The sequence below is a fragment of the Pimephales promelas genome, chromosome 4, assembly GCF_988280905.1.
Source record: "Pimephales promelas chromosome 4, fPimPro1.hap1.1, whole genome shotgun sequence".
NCBI lineage: Eukaryota > Metazoa > Chordata > Actinopteri > Cypriniformes > Leuciscidae > Pimephales > Pimephales promelas.
In genome coordinates, this window is record NC_142772.1 from 26743547 (window position 1) to 26766147 (window position 22601).

At 39.9% G+C, this 22601-nt stretch overlaps 1 protein-coding gene across 2 annotated transcripts; it reads left to right on the forward strand.

Annotated features, from left to right (window-relative positions):
* Nucleotides 1-731: 731 nt before the first annotated feature.
* On the forward strand, nt 732-21933 carry zfr (zinc finger RNA binding protein). 2 transcript variants are annotated; one of them, XM_039650056.2, is made up of 20 exons: nt 733-884; nt 1102-1183; nt 4707-4989; nt 5449-5593; nt 5856-6071; nt 8726-8964; nt 9584-9784; nt 9880-10180; nt 10266-10450; nt 10554-10673; nt 10799-10944; nt 13623-13785; nt 14146-14357; nt 14441-14591; nt 14875-15016; nt 17568-17665; nt 18506-18601; nt 20990-21101; nt 21327-21424; nt 21596-21933. In XM_039650056.2, exons 1-20 carry the CDS (start codon nt 848-850, stop codon nt 21776-21778), a joined length of 3210 nt encoding a protein of 1069 aa, XP_039505990.2. In that variant the 5' UTR covers nt 733-847; the 3' UTR covers nt 21779-21933. The 2 variants fall into 2 exon arrangements, 1 of the variants encoding a protein (XP_039505990.2); XR_016168323.1 differs by lacking the exons at nt 17568-17665; nt 21327-21424; nt 21596-21933 and having other exon boundaries at nt 732-884; nt 20990-21054.
* Nucleotides 21934-22601: the final 668 nt, after the last annotated feature.

Genomic DNA, 22601 nt, shown 5'->3' on the forward strand with positions numbered 1-22601 from the left:
TACATGTACCATTAACACAATGTTACGAGTGAGCGAGCTGCCTGTGATAAGATGGCCGACAGGTGCAGACGTCGACCTCCATTGGCCAGAAGCGTGGATGACATATCTAGCCTTTATATAGATATCTATGGTTAAAACCAGTCTCCACCAATGTACTAAAACAAACACTGTTTCAGTTGTGACATGAAAATGCGGGAAATTTTTTTTTTTTGCTTAAAGTTTTATGATTTAAAAATAAAATATCAAATATCAGAAATCAAAAAGCTTTTTTTAAAAACAACAATGAAAAAAAAACATTTCAGTATCATTTTCACAAGTTTAGGTTCGGGACAGCACTGTAACCAATACATTATGGTCCGTGTATGTAGGCTATATTTAGCTTACTTATATTATTCTGTGATTCAATAGATAATAAAATGATCTTAGTAAACATCTAAAATTTGAATACTTAAATGGTTTTAAATCTGTTTTTGGTTGTGGGACAGCAGTTTGCACCAATTCTGAAGAATGGCCCATTTTGTTTCATTTGCTTCCTATCACTAATCATAGATGTTTTGTTTAATGCAACTCGGATTTATTGTAAATACTAGTTTGCGCCCTCTAAAATCAAAAATTGTAATCAGGACTTCAGAAAAGGAAAGTAGGAAACTTCCGATTGTATGTGAAGGCAGAAAGAAAGAATAACAAGTTGTAGTCAATGACCTTGAAACTGGATTTAAGAAAAACTACACTTCCCATCTCGCGCAAGGCCCATCACGCATGAGCGGTAAGCGCCATATCCTGGTACGACCTTCTCATATAAAAAGGCAGGGTTACGAGTCAGAGTTCGTTAGAGAATAGGAAACCAATGATTCCCATATGTCCAGTAGTCTCCTTCACCTATGGTGAGTAAAATTGAGTTTTTAAAAGCACATTGAGATATCAGTGCGCGTTTCAAAAGGGAGAGGATGTTTTTGGGATCATGCTACGGTGGTGCGTGGATCGTCGGCTTTCTGTCGTCGTAGCTTCCTACGTGCTTTCTTCCTCCGCATGATACGGCTCTTCATCATGGTTGCCATTTCGCACAGTCGCTTAACCCCCATGAATCTGTCTATTTTTCAGTGCCCAGCCGGCTTGGTGAAGATGCCAAAATGGCCACCGGCAACTACTTTGGTTTTACCCACGGTGCGGCGGCCCAGTACAGGTAAGGGCCGCGATGTTTAATGGTGATTGCGCTGATGGTGGTGGACGTACAGTAATGGTGGGATTTGGCCCCGCTGCCTTTGTTGCTGGATTTGGGTGGGGGTAGTGGAGGGAGGCGATTGGCTATAGTTTTATGCCTCGAGATAAACGGCTGGAGAGAAAACGATGCATTCTCGCATGTATTTTACATACACATGTTTAAATATAGTGTGACTTTGTCTTTTATATATATATATATATATATATATATATATATATATATGGGAGAGTCGAGAGGCGTTTTCCGGGGACCATCACGTGAAAAATATAATTACTGGACAAACTACAAATAGGAGGTTATATTACCGCTATATAATTTAAAGCTGTTTTTTTATATTAATATTAACGTTTGGTGTAACTAGTGACCCGCAGTGTGCACAATTTAATTCTGTGATCATAGTTAAAAATAAACAGGTGGTTTAATATCTGGACGCTTTAGTTATGAATGTAAACATTTTTGTTTTGAAACTAATGGCCGAGTCGAGGTTTAGTAAATACTAAGTTGTCAACATTAACTTCAGACTGGTTTGGACCGACGTTTCAATTGTGATGTGAAATAATTCTGATATTCACTTGTTTGGATAAATGAGTTTAGTCCGAGCTGCCAAAAATGAAGTAGACTGCAGCTGTCAGTCATCTCTCCTCCAGCTCTGCACTAGAGCAGCCCTGCGCATGCGCGTCCAGCTCGACGCTCTTCTTTAAACAAGTGTGTAAGACGGAAGCGCAAAAGGCAAATTTACGTGCTCGCGCCACGCTATTACTATAACTGTTGACATTTTATTGTCGTTGAACAAAGATGTTAAATCTAGCCGAATAAATTATACATTGTGTGGTTGTGCTTTGGAAGGGCGATGTCTTGCCCCTCAAGGACTCTTTGAATGTCACTCCTGATCCACTTTTTAAAGGGTTTAGTAGGCCCTTTTTTGTAGTTCTACTATTCCTGTTTGGGTGTTTTGTCACTGTTCCATATGTTGATTATTTATCATAAGCTAGATCTTATTTCTGAAGTTTTCTGATGACTTTACATGTTGAAAATGTTTGCAGTTTATACATGGATGGTGGTTAGACTCTGCCACAGACTATTGATTAATTTAGCTCTTCTAGATTTGAGATGCCTTTGGTGAATGGTGTGTTACAACTCAATGTTATTTCAGCTTTTAGACCGATTAGAGTAAGAGAATTAGTATTCGGATGACATTTTCTCTGCCTTTTTATCAATAAAATGATTTAACTAATTTAATCCATAACTGATTTGATTTTCTACATGAATCTTCTGTCAAGTCAATGGATTTGTTGCATTAATTCCAGCCATCAGAAAAGGTTATTATGAATTAATCTCCAAGATAATGGCCCGGTTTCACAGACGGGGCTTAGTCCAAGCCAGGATTAGGCCGTAGTTCAAGTAGGGCATTTTAAAGTCAAAATTAAAGGAGTAGTTCACTTAAAAAAAAGCTTTTGCTCATAATTTACTCACCCCCATGTCATCCAAGATGTCCACATCTATCTTCTTCAGTCGAAAAGAAATTACGGTTTTTGATAAACTTTCCAGGATTTTCTCCATATAATGGACTTCATTGGGAACCAAACGGTTCAAGTCAAGATCCAAATGACAGTTTCAGTGCAGCTTTAAACCATACCAGACGATGAATAAGGGTCTTATCTAGGACCCTTCGAGTCACGACTCGAAAAAAAGATTTGTTCATTTTGATGAACGTTTTGAACAGGAGAGTCTGTGAACACTCCTCACAGAACAGAGCAAGATGAGCATTTGAGCTCATAAAACTAACTTTTTTATTTATTTTTAAATGGACAATCGTTTCGCTAGATAAGACCCTTATTCATCGTCAACGGTTATTTATTCAGCGCGCGCTGCTCAAGACGAATGCACGACTAATAATAACAGTGGTTAATTTGGGACTGTCATATTGTATAACATGAGAACACTATTTTATTAAATGGTTGTGAATTAATTGGGTTAAGCCTAGTTAACGTTTTCAGTGCACGTCCACAACAGTCTCACGTTCTGACAAGCACGCGTCTGAGGCGGCTTTGGTGATGATGCATTGTGTTTGTTGTTATATTTGTATATTACATTTAATTTATCAATCACATCTAAACATTTTACAATCATACTAACCCTTATTTAGATTAATAACCATTCTTACTCACTGAGGGCCTCATTTATAAACATTCGGAGTGAACGCATCATCTTCACAACAAAAGGTGTGGAATAAATATATATTATTTATTCAAGAATTCCCTCATTGTGCAGTTTATTTCAGTTAGGACAGTCTTGATTTCGCCCAACTCCTTGGCCACCTCTCTAATTGAATTAATGACAAGACACTTTTTTGCCTCGACTTTGATGTCCGACCATTTCTTTTTTATTTCGGCCCCAGTCCGAGGTTGTGAGGCTACAGCATTTACGGCGTCTGCCGTCTGCAACCTTTTGCCACGCCAGTGCCTTTTTGGCATTAGTAATGCCCACACTGTGCCCTCCAAACAACATTTTTCTCCTCTTTTCCACCTTGCCAACGATAACTTCTACTTCACATTGAGTGAAGTTACGTTTTTTTTAATTTCCTCTCTGTGTTTAACATGATTTCACAATCGATGAACATTAACTTGTGGGCATTTCACGGACTATTTATGGGCAACTATGGGCGTGACGTGAAGCCGCAAAAGCTGTGCTACATTTAGAATTGATTGTGATTTATTAAGGGAAAAATGCGTAGGATGTGCGTGCGCACGGTTTTATAAATGCGAATATTTCTGTGCGTACGCACGTCCTGTGTTTCATCCGTCACTTCTGACGCAAATCCTACGCAAAGTTTTATAAATGAGGCCCCAGTTGAGGAACATAGCTTTTTGAGCAGCATTTGCAGAACCTGTAATGCTGTTTGCCATTAATGCTGACTATTAATAATTGATTAATTTAAACGACGATTGATCATGGGAATTTGTAAAAAAAAAAAATTTACATCCCTAGTTCAGGAGCTCAGTGGCTCCAGTGCATCATCATGCCCCCTTTTTAGCCCCTTTAAGTAGCTTTTATAAATGTTTTAGAAAAAATATTACTGGTGTGCATCTTAGAAAAAACAATGGCACAGACATATGATATGCTTTTTACTCTAGGACTAGTCTTGGGCTTCTGTGAAACTGGGGGGAAATGTCATGGAGTGAGTTGGATGTTAACATGAACATCTCAAAATGTCATCTGCAGAATTTTAACGTTTTTAGTGTCATTTTATAAAAGTTTATATTGTGGAATTTATGAATTCTTTTTTCACATGCATATATAATTAATCCTTGCATTTTTAGATCTCATCAACTTCCCGAACGTATTTTGTCAGCTACCCTTATGTTTTAGAGAGATATTAATTGCAAGTGTTAAATTTATATTACACATGCTTTAGTTCAGCACAGATATTGGTAGCCCAAGTTGTCAGTGTTGTCATCTAAGACTCTGGTCCTCTCTTCTGCAGTCAGCAGCCGGGCGCTGGGGTAGCATACACCCACCCCACTACAGTGGCCAGCTATACTGTGCATCAAGCACCGGTGGCGGCGCACACTGTAGCGGCAGCATACGCCCCTACAGCTGCCACGGTTGCTGTTGCTAGGCCTGCACCAGTCGGTGTAGCAGCTGCGGCTACTGCTGCTGCTTATGCAGGATACCAGCCAGCCCACGCTGCCACAGATTACGGGTATGCACAGAGACAACAGGAGGTACCCCCACCACCACCTCCAGTCACCTCACAAAACTACCAGGTAAAAGAGCACATTTTATTTTTACTTTTAGTTCTACTTTTGTACATTTCTGTTCAAAAGATTGTCAGCAAGATTTAAAAAAAAATCTATTATTGGTTTTATCCTGAAAGAATGCATTAAATTGATCGAAATTGACAGTAAAGACACTTACAATTTTACAAAAGATTTATTTTTTGAAAAAGGTGTTCTTTTGAACATTCTATTCATCAAAGAATCTTGAAAGTGTCACGGTTTACAAAAACATGAAGCAGCACAACTGTTGACCCTGAAGACTGGAGTAATGGCTGCTGCAAATTCAGCTGTGTCATAACGGGAATAAAATACAATTTAAAATGTATTAAAATAGAAAAGTTGTTTTAAATTGTAATATTGTTACTGTATTTTTTTTAATCAAATAAATGCAGCCTTGGGGCGCTTAACTTTTTAAAAACACTTGTCCATGTTCCCTTACTGTTGCAGGACTCCTATTCATATGTGCGTTCCACAGCTTCGGCTGTAGCATATGACAGTAAACAATACTACCAGCAACCTGTGGCTACACCGGCTGTGGCTGCTGCAGCAGCCCAGCCACAACAGACTGTGGCCGAATCCTACTATCAGACTGGTACGCTGGACACATCTTGGCATTTAAATGGAAAGCAATATTTTATTAGTTCTTTTTAAAATTCTCACGTATTCGTTTATTTGCAAATGTGAAACACCTTGGTGTTCCATAAAAGCTTTAACATTTAAATAATAATGCAAAAATAAATTAAATGTATTTTTTCAATGAGGGTACAGAATGAAATCAATCTTCTTCAGGTCACCATTTAAATGATCTGTATTGCAAAATAACCTTTACAACTGTGTTTTACTCCTCCCTCTAGCACCTAAAACTGGATACAGCCAAGGCGCCACTCCTTACACCCAGACCCAGCAAACGCGTCAGGTTACAACCATAAAGCCAGCCAACCCCAGCCCTGCCACCTCAACCTTCTCCATTTACCCAGTGTCCTCTGCTGTACAGCCAGCTGCAGCTGCCTCTGTACTCCCATCATACTCTCAGAGTCCCACCTACAGCACCAATGCAGTCACATACTCTGGTAAGAATATCATGCTTCTATTCAAAGGCATTTGTGGATTTTCTTGGTTCTCAGATTGTTTATCTGATATTATGAAATGTACACTGAGCCCTGGAGACACCAAGTTCTCATTTAGGATTGTCACCAACTATTTTCGTAAGTAATCGGTTGATTATTTTGAGTAATCAGGTGCATCAATACAATCGCTCACATCAGCTTTCTCCCCAAGCAGGTTGTTTGGCCTAGCTAGTTCTACATATGGCTGGGCTATAACGTTAGAACAGCTACAATTCTCATGCACTAGTAAATACTACTGGTCAATCGGCTTCTCACCGGTCAATCGGCTTCTCACCTGTCAAGCAGAAAAAAAAAATGCCACAGCCGCATCTGTTGGTAGTAGAATGGTAGTTTTCTGTCCAATGATTCTAGTTTTTTCTTGAAAATGTTTGGCTGGAGTTTTTCGAGTCCTGCCCATTCCACAGATGATTAAATTGCTTAATTTTCATTTCAGTGCTTCTAATTTACAGCCAGTAAGTGGGTTCCTAATAGGATTTCAAGTGATTTTGAAAAAAATGGTCAAATAAAATCACATACTCCACCTTTAATTAAAAAGACACATAAGGTAGGGGTGTAACGATACACGTATTTGTATTGAACCGTTTGGTACGCATTGCAAACCACACTATATAGTTGCTGAGAGGTGCAAAACAAATCACAATAATGAAAACACACTAACAAATCCAAAAACAAAACTACACAATGGCAAGTTTAAAAAAAGATTGAAAAGAACAATTTGTGTAGGCGGGTACTCTGAAGTTTAAAACTATTGTATCTGCCCAGAGTCACTCTGGATCTGCCTTGACCAATCGCTGACGTTTAAGACTCAATAGGGTTCAATAGCCCAGGAGTTCACAATACAGCACTTATGCACCATTTTAATATATAGTGCAGCCTTGTAAAACAGTCTAATGCGATTCTTGTCCATAGAATGCGCAACTTCCGGTATATTTTGTCAGATAATCAACACAGGTAGGCTGAATTGCAATCAAAGAATTATTTTATTTTTTTAAACGATTACTCGACTTAAAGGGTTAGTTCACCCAAAAATGAAAATTAAGTCATTAATTACTCACCCCCATGCTGTACCAACCCCGTAAGACCTTCGTTCATCTTCGGAACACAAATAAAGATATTTTTGATTGAATCTGAGGGCTGGATCACTCTTCCATAGACAGCCTGAGGGACTGCCTCTTGACGGCCCAGAAAGTCATTAAAAGAAAAGGTTTAAATATTCCATGTGCCTACAGTGGCTCGACTATAACTTTATCAAGCGACGAGACTACTTTTTGTGCGAAAAAAAAACGTAAATAACGACTTTATTCGACTTTCCATTACTTCCTTATGGGCGCATGCGCGAGAACTGAGACGAGACCGTTCTTCTTCGACTACTTTTTGTTACCGGCTGCTCACCGCTTAGGAGTTTTACCGCCCCCTACCGTATAAGATGACGTACTGCTTGTAAACAGAACGTTTTGCGCCTCCGGCTATATCAGTACGTCATCTTATACGGTAGGGGGCGGTAAAACTCCTAAGCGGTGAGCAGCCGGTAACAAAAAGTAGTCGAAGAAGAACGGTCTCGTCTCAGTTCTCGCGCATGCGCCCATAAGGAAGTAATGGAAAGTCGAATAAAGTCGTTATTTACGTTTTTTTTTCGCACAAAAAGTAGTCTCGTCGCTTGATAAAGTTATAGTTGAGCCGCTGTAGGCACATGGAATATTTAAACCTTTTCTTTTAATGACTTTCTGGGCCGTCAAGAGGCAGTCCCTCAGGCTGTCTATGGAGGACTGATCTAGCTCTCAGATTCAATCAAAAATATCTTTATTTGTGTTCCGAAGATGAACGAAGGTCTTACGGGGTTGGTACAGCATGGGGGTGAGTAATTAATGACTTAATTTTCATTTTTGGGTGAACTAACCCTTTAAATTGAGGAATTGTGACAGCCCTACTCATTTAAAGAAGTCCTGTTATACTTTTTCAACTTTAGTTATTGTGTCTGAGCTTTGTAAACTTTACCTTGCAGATCTATTTATTTATTTTTTTAATTATCAGTCTAACTCTTTAATCGCTACCAATCACATCACTCTGGGCAAGTTAACCAGTCACAGCACGTTTCGTATTTTGAAGGCTCGAAATGACTCGTTCATCCAGACTGGAGATAGAGGAGCTTTACTGTAAAATATGTGTAAAAAAATATATATATTTATATATATATATATTATTATTATTATTTTTTTTTTTTTAACAATCAAGCATGAAAGCATTCTAGTACACCCCAAAAACAAAATCAAGACTTCATAAAATGACATAATAGGACCCCTTTAAAGGTTGAGTGGTTTAGCCAAATGCTTTATTAAAATCCAACTGAATTAAGTAATTTCTCCAATTAAACTCTGAAATTTGTTTCCAACCTGAATTTGAGTAGCGATCATTGACAAGGCTTCCCTCTCCACACCCCGTACGTTTTAATACTGCATCAACCCCAAACCCATGAACATGGTCATGCGCTACCAGTTCAGCCACCGTATCTAGTTTTCTAGATTTACAATTTAAAACTTGCATTCCTATCAATCTCCAGTTGTGCTGTGGCCAATAATTGTTACTCTTTGTATATTCAGCAACATCATACTCTGGCTATGAAGCTGCAGTGTATTCGGCTGCTTCCTCCTACTATCAACAGCAGCAACAGCAGCAGAAACAAGCAGCCGTCGCTGCAGCTGCCACTGCCGCATGGACCGGCAGCACATTTACAAAGAAAACTCCCTTCCAGAACAAAACACTAAAGCCGAAACAGCCCCCTAAACCACCACAGATACACTACTGTGACGTCTGCAAGATCAGTTGTGCGGGACCTCAGGTATTTTACTATAATGAATTTATTGCTGTTTGAGTGCCTTAAATTGGTTTTATTTTGTCCTAAATTCTGTTTTTCCATAAATTTGAAAATGGTTTGATAAACGGTTTATGCTGTTGATGACGGAAAATTAAATTTTTCTAGTTTATTGCATTGGCTTTTAAATTAATTGCGTTTAACAATTAACTTGCACACCTTTTAATAATTAGAATTTTTTTTTCAAACTGCACAACAGAGATGTACTTTTAAAAGGAAACATGGAGGAATAATTTATTCCTGAACAGCCTCATTATTCAAGTGTTGTCGTAAAGATTATTCAGAAGAGTATGTGTATATGACGATAGTTTTTAAATGAAATGCTCATGGAGTGATCTCCGAGGTGATCTGGAGGTAATGTTCACGTGGTCATGTCCTCATATAGTGCACTGAAAACACAATGAGCATCTTTTATGTGATCAAGTCATGTCCCCCTTTAATTATATTTAGCGCTTTGAAACAATCTGTCTTGTGTAGTGTTTGTAGTAGGTAGATAAACCGCACCACTCATAGCAAACGTTCAGATAAACTTGCATGAATTGTGGCACCTACTCCTAGTGTATTTGTCTTATTGCTTCTTTTTCAGACCTATAAGGAGCATCTGGAAGGTCAGAAGCACAAAAAGAAAGAAGCCGCATTGAAGGTATCGCAGAGCAGCAGTAGCAGCAGTGGAGGCGGGAGCTCCGCCCGCGGCACACAGAATCAGCTACGCTGTGAGCTCTGTGATGTGTCCTGTACTGGGGCCGACGCCTACGCCGCACACATCAGAGGAGCCAAACACCAGAAGGTACATGACTCATTTTCTGATTTCATCACATAAATAGTCTGCACATAATAGTTTATTAAATCTACCTAATATCTAATTGCATTCCGTTTCTATAGGTTGTGAAATTGCATACCAAACTAGGAAAGCCAATACCATCCACCGAGCCCAGTGTTGTTTCCCAGTCCTCTACCTCCAGTACCGCAGCTCCCAATAAGACTGCCAGCTCCAACAGCAACAGCTCCACAAGCACATCGTCCAACCTCTCTGCTTCCTCGGTTTCTGCCTCTTACTTAAAATCTGGCAGCATGGCCAACAACATGGCTTCAGCTGCACAGGGCAAGAGCGCAGTGGCCAACAGTGTCTCGGTCAATAGCACCTCCGTCAAGAAGGTCAACACGCCCAAGATCAACTTTGTTGGTATGTCTTAAACAAATGATATTTGTTCTTTGATTGGTCCTATGGGACTTTTATTTATTTTATTTTATTTGCATGACCAAAACAGGTGGAAACAAATTACAGACCACTGCTGTTAAAAATGATGAATCAAAGATTGAGGCTGCTAAAACTGCACAGTCTACACCACCACTGGATGGAAAGAATGAAATACTTGACCCTATGTCACCCCAGTCAGCACTTGCAGCCCTGCAGAGTGATGTTCAGCCCGTCGGACATGACTATGTAGAGGAGGTATCAGAAGAATTATTAAAAGGAAAAGTTACTGAAAGTAATTTATGTCATGTAGCCACGTGTGAACAATCTTTTTTTTTTTTAATCTTAATCTAATTTTAAGGTGAGGAATGATGAAGGAAAGGTTATCCGGTTCCACTGCAAACTGTGTGAATGCAGTTTTAATGACCCAAATGCCAAGGAAATGCATTTGAAAGGAAGGAGACATCGACTGCAGTACAAGGTTAGTGAGTGATTTTTTTATTTTTATTTTTATAGTGGGATTAGTTTGTAGTGATTCTTTTGATTAATGCAGAAAAATCTAAATGGTTTTGATATTTCATTTTAGCTTTTTTTTTTTTTTTTTAGAAAAAGGTGAACCCAGATCTCCAGGTGGAAGTGAAACCTAGCATCCGAGCCAGGAAGATCCAAGAGGAAAAGATGAGGAAGCAGATGCAAAAGGAAGAGTATTGGAGAAGACGTGAAGAAGAGGAGCGCTGGAGGATGGAGATGAGGTGTGATGCTTTTCCCCCCTCTAATATGTCACTATCTACATTTGAGATTTTTAAGAGGTCCTAAATAGGGATGCTCATTTCGGTTATTTTTCCCGACCGACAACCGGCGCTCGTTAATCGATTATTAACCGTTAACTAAGATTATATTGAATTGGCGTTGAAAAATAAAATTGACGTGTATCTGTGTATTAAAATAAATTAAAAATAAATTTTAAAAATAAAAACAATTTTATTTATTTATCAAAGGGTTTATTTTAATGTGTAAAGTGCAATCAGCAGCAAAAAGAACAGATCAACAACAGAACCTGGATTCAGATCAAATTTTGTGTCAACAGAGGAAAAAAAATCGAAAAAAAAACCATGAAATATGCCTACACTTAATATATATATTTAAACTTAGATAATTAACAAATTAACATGACAAAAAGAAAACAATAAATCCGTTTAAAAGGATGGACTAAGATGTTTCGTTAAATAAAAATAGCAGGCATACTTCAATCCACAACGTGTCTATTTTCTGTTAGACTAAGATTTTTCGTTAAATGAAAATAGCAGGCATACCTCAATCCACAACGTGTCTAATTTTTATTTAAAAAAAGCAACATGTCAACGTGATTTGGGGTTAGTCTGGAGCGTAGCCTGTTGACGGTTAGACCCGCGGCAGAAAACACCCTCTCCGATGGTACAGATGTCCCGGGAATACACAGGTAACGTCTCGCTAGAGTGGCCAGCTTCGGGAAGCGCGTTTCATTTGCTTTCCACCAGTCAAGAGGATTAATATCCAGAGATGGAGGATTGTCTCTCATGTAGATGTCAACCTCTTTTGGATAATCAGTGGCTTGACGAGGGGTGCTGTAGTCATCTCCCAAGAGCATCATCATGGCGTTACTTTGGCTGCGGTCTTTATCTCCAGCTTGGGTAGCAGACACCGCTGCCTCATCTTCCGCATTGGCCATTTCCAAAGCAGCACACATTTCAATAAGTTTTGCTTTTGCGGCTTCTTTCTCCATTTGTGAAAAAAAAGGGAGATGTTTATGGCGGGGGTCCAGGACAGAGGCGATCAGCGCAGGTTTGGCCACCAGATCATCCTTGTCAACCTGTGACGAACATATAACCCCCTAATTAATGCAAAACAACGACAATAATAATAATAATAATAAAAATAATAGCCTAATAACAATAACTACCTGCATGCGGTCACTTAAGGATTGCCTAACTTTCGCCTTGAACTCCGTCACTCTGTGGCCGTCATCCTCGGCTCTCATCAGGTGTGTGTTCAGCAGGCTAAAGGTGATGGGGTAAATGTTGGAAATTGAAACGTTCTTTTCTGATGACATTATGGTGGTTGCACATTTTAAAGTTTCCAACATGGGTGTAATCTCCTCCATTATTTGCCAGTGTTCGTCTCGGATCTCCAGGGTTCTGGCATCTTGCAGCCTTGTAACCGTTCGGTCAGACAGAACGGCTGTAACAGCCCACCTTTGTTCGAGAAGTCTTCCGAACATGTCACACACCGAGTTCCATCTTGTTTTACAAGACTGAATGAGCTGGTGTTTTGGAAGTTTCATTTGTGATTGTTTATCTTCCAGTGCCTTGCAGGCAGGGGTGCTGTGGTTAAAATGCCTAACCAGGCGTCCAGCTGCAACGATGACCCGATGCACGAACACATTAAATCCATCATTTACAGCGAGCTGTAATGTATGAGCAAAACAGGGAACCGACTCCCAGTTCACCCGTTCTGGAGAGTTTGCAGCCACGATGTTGCGTGCATTATCATGAACACATGCAGATACTTTTCCATTAAGTCCCCATGTCTCCACCGCATCAATTAGCTTAGCTGCAAGGTTCTCAGCTGTGTGTCTGCTAGGCATACTCTGTGTTAGAAGGACAGCTGAATTAACTTGCCAGTCTTCATCGATGTAGTGACACGTTATTGTTATATAGCTCTCCGTTGTGAGTGCTGTCCAGCAGTCAGTCGTAAGGGCCACGCACTTTGTGCTTTCGAGTTGCGATTTAAGCAATTTTTTTCTCTCCTCATAGCGGCCTTCAATTCTACGGGTGACAGTGGATCTTGATGGGATTTCGTAATTGGGCTCAATATAGCCCAGTAGCTCTCGAAAACCTTCACCACAGACGACACTTATGGGCAAAGTGTCTTTTACAACCATAGAACAGATTCTCTGCGTTATCTCCTCAGATCGCCGTGCATCGCATCTTCTCCCTGATAACATGGCGGGGAGAGTTTGTTGCCCTTCATCACACGATGCTTGCGGATGTTTGCTTCTTAAATGGTACTGCATCGTACTTGTACTACTGCTGTATTTTAAAACAGCGCAGCATATTTTACAGGTAACCTCGTCGTCGCCCTTTTTGTTGAAATGGTCCCACACAGTGCTTCTTTTCGATCGCTTCATTTTGCTTGCTCGGTAAAAAATGTCTGCAGGCCAGGCACGTGGGTAGTTGCGCGTGTCGATGCGCCCCGTGAGTTGATGCATAGTTTTAAATATATAGTAAAACCTATATAGGCCTAGTTTTGTTTTTAAACCATGCAGCAAAAAAAAAACAAAAAAAAAACTTTTAAACCGTTTAACTGACAGTATTAATCGGTCAAAATTTTTACTAACGGTTAAACGGTCAAAATGAGCATCCCTAGTCCTAAATATAGTGTTTGTCCTCAGGCGCTACGAAGAAGACATGTATTGGAGGCGTATGGAGGAAGAGCACCACTGGGATGAAAGGCGCAGAATGCCTGATGGAGGTTATCCACAGGGTCCACCTGGACCTCCTGGTCTTCTTGGAGTGCGACCTGGGATGCCCATTCCTCTACCACAAGGACCAGTGGTAAGACCTGAACACTGCTATGGAGATAAAACATGCTGGATTTGCCAAAACATGTGGCTTGTGTTTGAGATGCGGAATTAAATTTGAATCAGCATGGAGGCATCAAATTTATCAAGTTTAGGGCTGCCCCCGAGTAAAATTTCTAGTCTACTAGTATTACCAACAGATGGTTGGTTAAAAACAATCCATATGGTCAAATGGCCCAATGGCGTTAAACAGCTTCATTTATACTAGCATATCAGTTTTGAAGTGAAATTTAGTTTTGTAGGTTTTTAAGAGCGAATCATCATATTTTGCTTGCATATCTATTAGTGAAATGTCATCAACTTATTTGGTTTCTAACATATTTTTTTTTTGCAGCCTCCACGTCGCCCTGATTCTTCGGATGATCGTTATGTGATGACCAAACATGCAGCTATTTACCCATCTGAGGATGAGCTCCAGGCCATCCAGAAGATTGTATCAATCACAGAGCGAGCACTTAAGCTTGTCTCTGACATCATTACTGACCAAGATACAACTGTAAAGGGCAACGAAGAAGACAAAGAAAAGAAAGAGCCTCCCAAAGACAGGTGGGAGAAGAATGCTCTAATCTTTCTCAAAGCAGAAAGGAGGAAAAAGGTCCAAGCTAAACATGACCTATTTTGCATTGCAGGGTGCTGAAAGGAGTGATGCGAGTAGGTGTTCTTGCCAAGGGGCTCCTTCTGCGAGGAGACACGCACGTCAATCTAGTCCTCCTATGTTCTGAGAAGCCAACCATGAATCTGCTTACGCGCATTGTGGAACATCTCCCCAAACAGCTCACGGTACTGACTCAATGCAATGTAAACTGCAAAATTTGGTTTTTTTTTTTTTTAAATGATTTAAAGTCACCCCAAAATTAAATTTGTCACTTTAATTTCTCATCCTCATGGCTTTCCAAAGCCACGAGCCATTTGTTAATCTTCGGAACACAAATTAAGATGAAGATAACTAACCCTTTAAGGATGTAGAGTAACACCACCTGTTACTGTGGGTCAAGCTTTGTCCAATCTTAAATTGATGTTTATGAGCTTTTTTCCCAACACTGCTAACCCATGTGTTTGTCAGATCGTAACGCCGGAGAAATATGAGGTTAAAGGTTCCATTCAAGAGGCTGCCATTATCCTTACCTCCTGCACTGAGTCCAAGATGCAAGTGACCATCACCCTCACCTCACCCGTCATCCGAGAGGAGAACCCCCGGGATGGAGGTTGGAAAAGACGTTGCTCCCATTAACCGACTATCTATCAGATTAATACTTTTATTCTGATTTTGACAACCTAAAGAGCCCATCTGTTGGCACTGTGGAGATGGAAGTAGATGTTAATACTGGCACACTTAAGTTTGCACCTTTTGGACTTGGGAGCATTTAATAAAATAAAAAAAAAATATAAATATATATATTGTAAGTAGTAAACATTAAACCTGGTATGCGCTTGAGCTTGGCCGTACATAAGTGACCTAGTTTTTCTTTAAAAGTTAAGCCATTGAGGTAAAGTGCCTCTTCTCTCATTTATACTTCATTTCATTTGAAGCATGTAATGTTCACGCTATAACAGGATTGAAGCCCGTTCAAGTGGCTTCAAGTTGTTTTAGAGCCGAGTTCAACGCTGCCAGGTTCTACCCAACCATCTCCGATGCCGGCAGTGGGTGCTCCGGCTCCTCTCTTTGTAACACCTTTTCCGGTGCTCTTGAAGCTCTACCCAAAACAAGCATGATAAGTGTTTGCATTGTGTAAGTCTAATTAGTCCCGGGTAAGATTCATTTTTGTTTCCTGTGTTCAAGGGGATTGTGTCCTATGCAAAATCCTTTTCTTTCTCAGGGGGTCATAGTTTGTTCAGGGGTAGTATTCTGTGCAAACAACTTAATTTCTGATTTAGTTCCTGAATAGAAATGGAATGTCTACCATGTCCCCACAGGAAACAAATCTTATTTTCGTCTAGTGGTGAAATTGTTCACCATTGTATGGTCCCCTGTTCCAAAATGAAAGTGCTCCCCTGAGAGAAGCAATCCAATATAGAGCTTGATAAATGGCAAAATTTGGCTTTCAAACAGCTGTTACTTTAATTCCTCCTTTACATGGGGAAACGTATGATTTTTTTAAACAACAAAACACCAATACTCTTCGTTGTAAGGATATAAAAAGACAAACGGGTTAGTGCTGGTTACTCTACTACTTGGGGAAATGTGGTAAGAAGTCACTGAAATTCTTAAATGCAGGCTTTGTGGCCATGCCACCATTCCTGTTTGGCTCCTTAGGGGAGTATCAGTCAGCTTTTGGGAAGAAGGCTTTGACTAGAGGAATCTTTGGTTGGACCTGGGGTTTTACAGCCTTCAGTATAAATTGAGAATTGGGGTTCTCCAAGCCCAATCATGACTGGTATGCATGCAGTGATGTCCTAATCCTCTTGCTGGGAGCTTCATATATTCTTGCCAGCACGCATTGCTGCCTTCATGTATACAAAGCTTTTCAAGTCCAGCCCAAAGCCTCCTTGCATTTTCAGCAAATTGTCTCCCATCTGAGGCTACGTCTACCAGCTCCGGAAGGATTTTTGACCAAGGTCCTACTCCTGAATACCTTCAAACACTTTGCCACACCTACCATTTGCCAGGTTGCTGTAGTGGGTTGCTACAAAAACTCATCAGCTGTTAACATTAGACATCTCCCTTGATAACCCTGTTTTACATCCTCATGATTTACACATCGGGTATCATTTGTCGCCCGTTATCTTTCCAATGTTTCTGGATCAGTACAGTGACTTTGTTTTTCAACGGAATCGGCAAAGTATTTTTCCTGTTTAACACCTCAAACTTTATTTGGACATTGGAATCCACAATTTGTTGCCTATAGCAAAAGATAACTTTTGCCTCAACTGTTAAGTCAGCTGGTTAAAGATGGCAAGAGATGAGGGAGTTGTACACTTCCTGAATATATTCAAATTTGACTTCACTATCTGATACTAGAAAACTAGAGCAACAATTTTTTAGATTTTTAAAAACAACAAATTTATGTAAAATTTTAATTCTTCTACTGTAAGGAATAAACAGGATAGTACTTGGTTGGCAATATGGCACAATTTCAAGAGTTTTTCAAATTAATGTTTGTAAACCTATGTGATCTAATGTATAATTGCATAAGACGAATGCTATGCGTGACTCTGCTGTTTTTAGCAATTACAGATTGTATCAGTATTACTTCTGTTAGACTAGTTCACTATATTTTAGCATTTGAAACTCATGCATTGTCATTCCCATTAGTTTCAAATGGAGGTTTGCAGAGCATTGATTTGACAAGCCATAACTGATATGGTCTTTATCAAGAGATGTTTATATTGCCATTAATTATAGGCGTCAAGCTCACTATATGCAAAGTACCAAAAAATCATGAGCGCATTTCCTATTCTAATTGTGAAATCCAATATCACTATGCCACATTCTCTAGTGCCCCCCCGTGAAAAAGGAAAAAACAACAACTTGTGAATTCAGGATTAATCTGTCCCTATCCTGTTTCTTTCAGCACCACATCAGACTAAATAGAAGTGCACCCAATGGCAAGTGTAGCTGATCCATAATGTTGTTGAAAAGATCTGAAAGATTTTGCATATGGGGTGAACTGTGTAATACATAAACAGGTTTTTACATTTTGAAAAATATGTGATCAGGAACAGACTGGTATGTGTGGCAATGTGTTCTTGGCAGTCTCTCTGACCTGGTCAAACACCCATTCCTCACCACCATTTGACAATTCGATCCATTTTTAGATGTAACCTCGAGTATGGTGAAAGACCCAGCGGACGTCTTGGACAGGCAAAAATGCCTTGACGCTCTGGCTGCCCTACGCCACGCTAAGTGGTTCCAGGTTCGGAACATCATTTTACTTTCTTCTTGTAGCCTTATGAGATGTATTCCTTTTTTATTTGTTCATTTAAGTTGGTTAGTCTTTTGTTTTTAAATTTTAAACCTCAAAGCTGATTTTTGTGGGGGGTGGAGGGGGAGTGATGCAAGGATGCAGTATAAAATTGGGTGATTATACTATCTTTTCCATTTTTGTTTTTGTAAATGAGCTGATTTGATCCTAACAAATTGCATCCTTGCATACATGTCATTTTATTCATTAGTCTTATATTAAATACTACTTGGCATGTGAAATGATTCCATAAGGCTGCAGAATACCTTTGCATAAAGTGTCATCGATAAGAGCTTTTGTTTTTTTGTGATTTCATTTTATTTTCTTTTTTTTTTTCTTTTTTTTTCTTTCTTGGGAATAGGGATTGAGAGAAAAGGAATATCTGATTAGTTTACTGTGTTGTTGCCATCTCCGCAAATACACAGGCAAAGTAAAGCAGATTTCCTTGTCTGCTTCAGTTCCTATGCAACCACTCTTGCAAACTGATCTTTTGTAAAATGAAAGTATATGTTTGTGAAGTATTTGACAATTGAGGTCAAGGTTTACAAGATTACCAAGGAGTCATTCCAAGTGAATCTTGCAAACTTTGAACTCTTGTACTAATGGTGAGGTAAAATACTGCTGGGAATGGAAGCTTTAAAAAAAAAAAAGTCAATTGGTCCAGCTGTTTTTAAACCAGTTAAAAGCTTCCATTGTGAACAGTAGTGTTGCACCTCTCTCTGAACTCTGACATGTTGTATGTCTTTACTCTTGTGCATTAACTAATCTTAAGTTCACTTCACTGCACTGAAGGCTAGGGCTAATGGGCTCCAGTCGTGTGTCATTGTCATTCGAATACTGCGTGACCTGTGTCAGCGAGTACCCACCTGGTCTGCCTTTCCTAGCTGGGTGAGTAAAGACACAAATAATAACTCATTACATTTATATAGTGCTTTTCTCTGCACTCAAAGCACTTTACATAGAGAGGGGAGTCTCCTCAACCACCACCAGTGTGCAGCATCCACCTGGATGATGCGACGGCTGCCATAGTGCGCCAGAACGCTCACCTCATCCAAGCACCGATCAACTGCCATGCTTTGCTCGTTTGCAAGCCATGATGTCTCGAGGAAAAACTTGCGTTCGTACTTCCTAGCTCATTTTCTCATGGGCGATTGAGCCAAAATCTCTGGGCAGAGAAAGAGGAGTTTATCTTTCTTCTGTATGATGTCATACAGGAGAGATTCAAGATCAGCCTGTCTGAGCTTTCATTTACTCAATGCCAGAGAAAGATAGCAAAAGCTTGGTTTACAATTTAAATTTCTAGCCACTGGGGGACCATGTTCAGGCTAGGGGAGCTTAACTATTAATGTTAAACCTCAGAAAGTGAAAATTCATGTCAGGAGACCTTTTTAATATCAAATGTGGCCACACTTTAAAACTGCTTTTAAAATTGTGTAGTTTTTCCAGTAATTGGCATAGCATATCCCAATACTAAGTTGCTGTTGACATTAACACAATGCATAGATCTGCAGTTGACTTGAGAAGATGCAAGGATGGTTCCTGTCTACATTACTCATGATGCATTACTGAAAAGCTAATGTATCTTATGTAGTATGGGGCCTTTCCTACAACCAACATGCTCCAGTGCCATGCTGGGTTTCCGGCTTACAGACATGTCTGCGGGAAAAAAAAAATCAGATTCGCGTTCGCAGAGGCACTTTCACTAAACCACACCAGTTACTTTACTTCAGCCAATCGCAGACCTGCCAACCTGTACGTATTTTGATCTCAGAATATCATGAAAAAAATATATTAAGCCCGGAACACCCCTAGCAGACGGTTGGGCGGTGTTTGTGCGTCAGCCGACAAAGTTTCTTTGGTGTGTTCCGCACAGCACGATTCCGTGCCGTCGGCTGAAAATGGTCCTTGTCGGCTTTGTTTCGCCCGATTTGACATGTTGAATCGGTGTCGGGGAAAGCGAGAACTCTGATTGGCTGTTCAGCTTAGTGAAACAGTCAGTGCACAATAATAAAAGCAAAACAGCAAGCAAAGAAGTCAAAACGGTAAAGTTAGAAGGTTGTTCTTATCTTACATCATCTTACCCGAGTGTTCCTTGGCGAATATTTCAATATTAACATGAGCAGAGTGGAATAAAGAAAATGTTTAGCAGGATTGATATTCAAAAAGGTAAGCACTGGCTGCTTTGTTTACGTTATGTGTATCTGCAGCCGGCAGCGTCGGTTTTCCTTTTTGAATGAAGAATATAGACTAATATATGTGCAGAAATAGACAGTTGGCTCATTACGTGCAGGCGCAGAACGCACATTATAGCTGACAGTCACCTGCAGTTCTCTCGGTGTGTTCAAGTGCAGCTTTTTACCCCGACGAGAGGCGACAACACAGTCGGATTTCATCAGCGCTAGTTCGTCGGCGTCGGCTTGGTGTGTTCCGGGCTTTACAGTTCATGTGTTTGTGTGTGTGTGTGTCTTGCATTCTCAAAAAAATAAGACAATAATATAAGACTAGAAGAACCATCGTTCATCCACTCGTCATTTTGTCAGAAATTAGCAGAGGATAAACTGGCCCTTGCGCATCTGTCCCAGGAAAAAAAATTACAGGCTCAGGATTTTTCTAATATCAACCCAGAACCCTGAAGTTTGTTTCTCCCCCATTTCATTCCTTCCTTCATACTGTCCTCGGTGTAGCTTTGTTGCGTAATTTAGCATCCCTAAGACTGTTCCTATAGACCATTTTACGAGATGTAAACACTGGTCTAGAAGCACTTCCTATGTCAGTTTATCACCACATAAACGTTGGTATAAAACCAACAGAACATGTACAACTGAATCAAGAAGTTGAACATCTTTAAGATATTTTCTTTACATTTGAAATAAAGAAACCTTTTACAAACTGTAACAGGAAGTGTTTCTGGAAAAGTGTTTACATCTTGCAAAATGGTCTCTAGAGCCACAGTCCTGCTGAGTTTGATTCATCCCTAATCAAACACACCTGAACAAGCTAATCAAGGTCTGAAGGGTTGCTAGAATACTACAGGCAGGTGAGCTTTTATCAGGGTTGGAGCAAAACTCTGCGGGACTGGCTCTCCAGGACTGATGTTCGCCACCCCTGCTAATAGAGGTTGTAAAAGCATAATGCTGCTTTTTTTTTAGTCCTACTTGTAAGAGGAAGATTGCAGGATAATAAAATTGAGTAAACTGATGCTTAATGTGCCTTTTTTTTTTAAGAGAAAGTGTTTGATATTGTGGATTCTATTAAGTGACTGTTGACTTTTCCAAGGCTATGGAGTTGCTGGTGGAGAAGGCCATCAGCAGTGCCTCTGGACCAATGAGCCCTGGAGATTCTCTGCGACGAGTCTTTGAATGTATTTCCTCAGGCATTCTGCTGTCTGGTAAGAAGGCCCTCTGGTAATATCTGTAGCTTTTGTTGACAAGTCAGAAAATGCAAGTAATTTGCAGTAATTATGCAACCAGTTTTTTTTTTTCTAGAGCATAAAATGAAAATGTTGGAAGCATTAATTTATTGGCAACTTAGTCATTGTTGCATAAGTTCAACTTGAGAAATTAGTTGCTTAATTTAACATGCTCTTTATCTTATCCTTTTCCTTGTGATGTAGGTGCTCCAGGATTGATGGACCCCTGTGAGAAAAATCCAACGGATACACTGGCTAGCATGGAAGAGCAGCAGAGAGAGGACATCACGTCAAGCGCTCAGGTGGAGTACACAGTAACTGCTTTGTAGAATATATATTTTTTTTGTCATGCATTGACTCCATTAAAAATATTTAAATGTATTTTGACAATTATTGTATAATTTTGCATGCGGTTATGGTCTCGAATTAATCGAGGTACATTGAATTTATTGACCCGAGCCCTTTCTCCACAGTTTGCCTTAAGGCTGCTGGCGTTCCGTCAGATTCACAAGGTTCTGGGTATGGACCCCCTGCCTCAGATGAACTCGCGCTTCAACGTACGAAATAACCGCAAGAGGCGTCGCGATAACAGTGATGGCACTGATGGATTTGAAGCAGAAGGAAAGAAGGACAAGAAGGACCACGAGGGGTTCTGAAGTGCACTACAGTACAACTAGCCCTGTTCACCCTGCCCCTGTTTCAAATAGTTTATTCCTGGTATACAAAATGCCATTTCTGTTGATCTCTGTGCATGCTGATTATATATTTTTAAGAACTAGTAAAGACCTGATTTTGGCCTTTATTTCCTTTACACAGACTCTAGCCCATCTCTGTTGTTTAGTCTGGTGTCTTGGTTTAAAGATTGGAGATGCGTACAATCTAGAGAAGTTGAGCCTAAGTTCATGATAATTTTAGCAAATTGGATGTAGTCTTTCCCCTATATTTCTAGAAGTTTGAGCTGCGCACTTGTGTCCCTGTGGAGCTGATTCTTTAAAGTCCATCTTATCCTTCCAGTTACACATGTAAAGTAACTTTGACAATGGCTTCCTTGGCATTGCAATAAATTGTTTAGGTGTTTTCATAATTTATTTTGTTTAGAGACATTCCTCTTCAAAATGCAAGATCAAAGATAAGATGGTTGATTATGCAACTGGTTCGTCCTGTTGTGATGAATGTGATAACTTTGACTGGACGTGGATTTATACAAGCATGTATTTTCCATTGCTAGTGCATTCTGAAGGATGGGTTGGCTTTTAACCATTTGTAAATTTGTCATTGGCTAACCAATATCCTTGAACCCTATCTAGGACTTCATTCCTTCTATATGCTTGCAAGTGATGTAAAGCTGCACTTGTCCCAAAGTTAGGCTGTAGGTTTGATGGTAGCTGTGCCTCTGTGGTGTAGCTCTCACATTTCTCAAGACACCAACCGTTGAAATCAGACCTGGGCCAAATACCAGAAGTATCTACCAACTGTAAA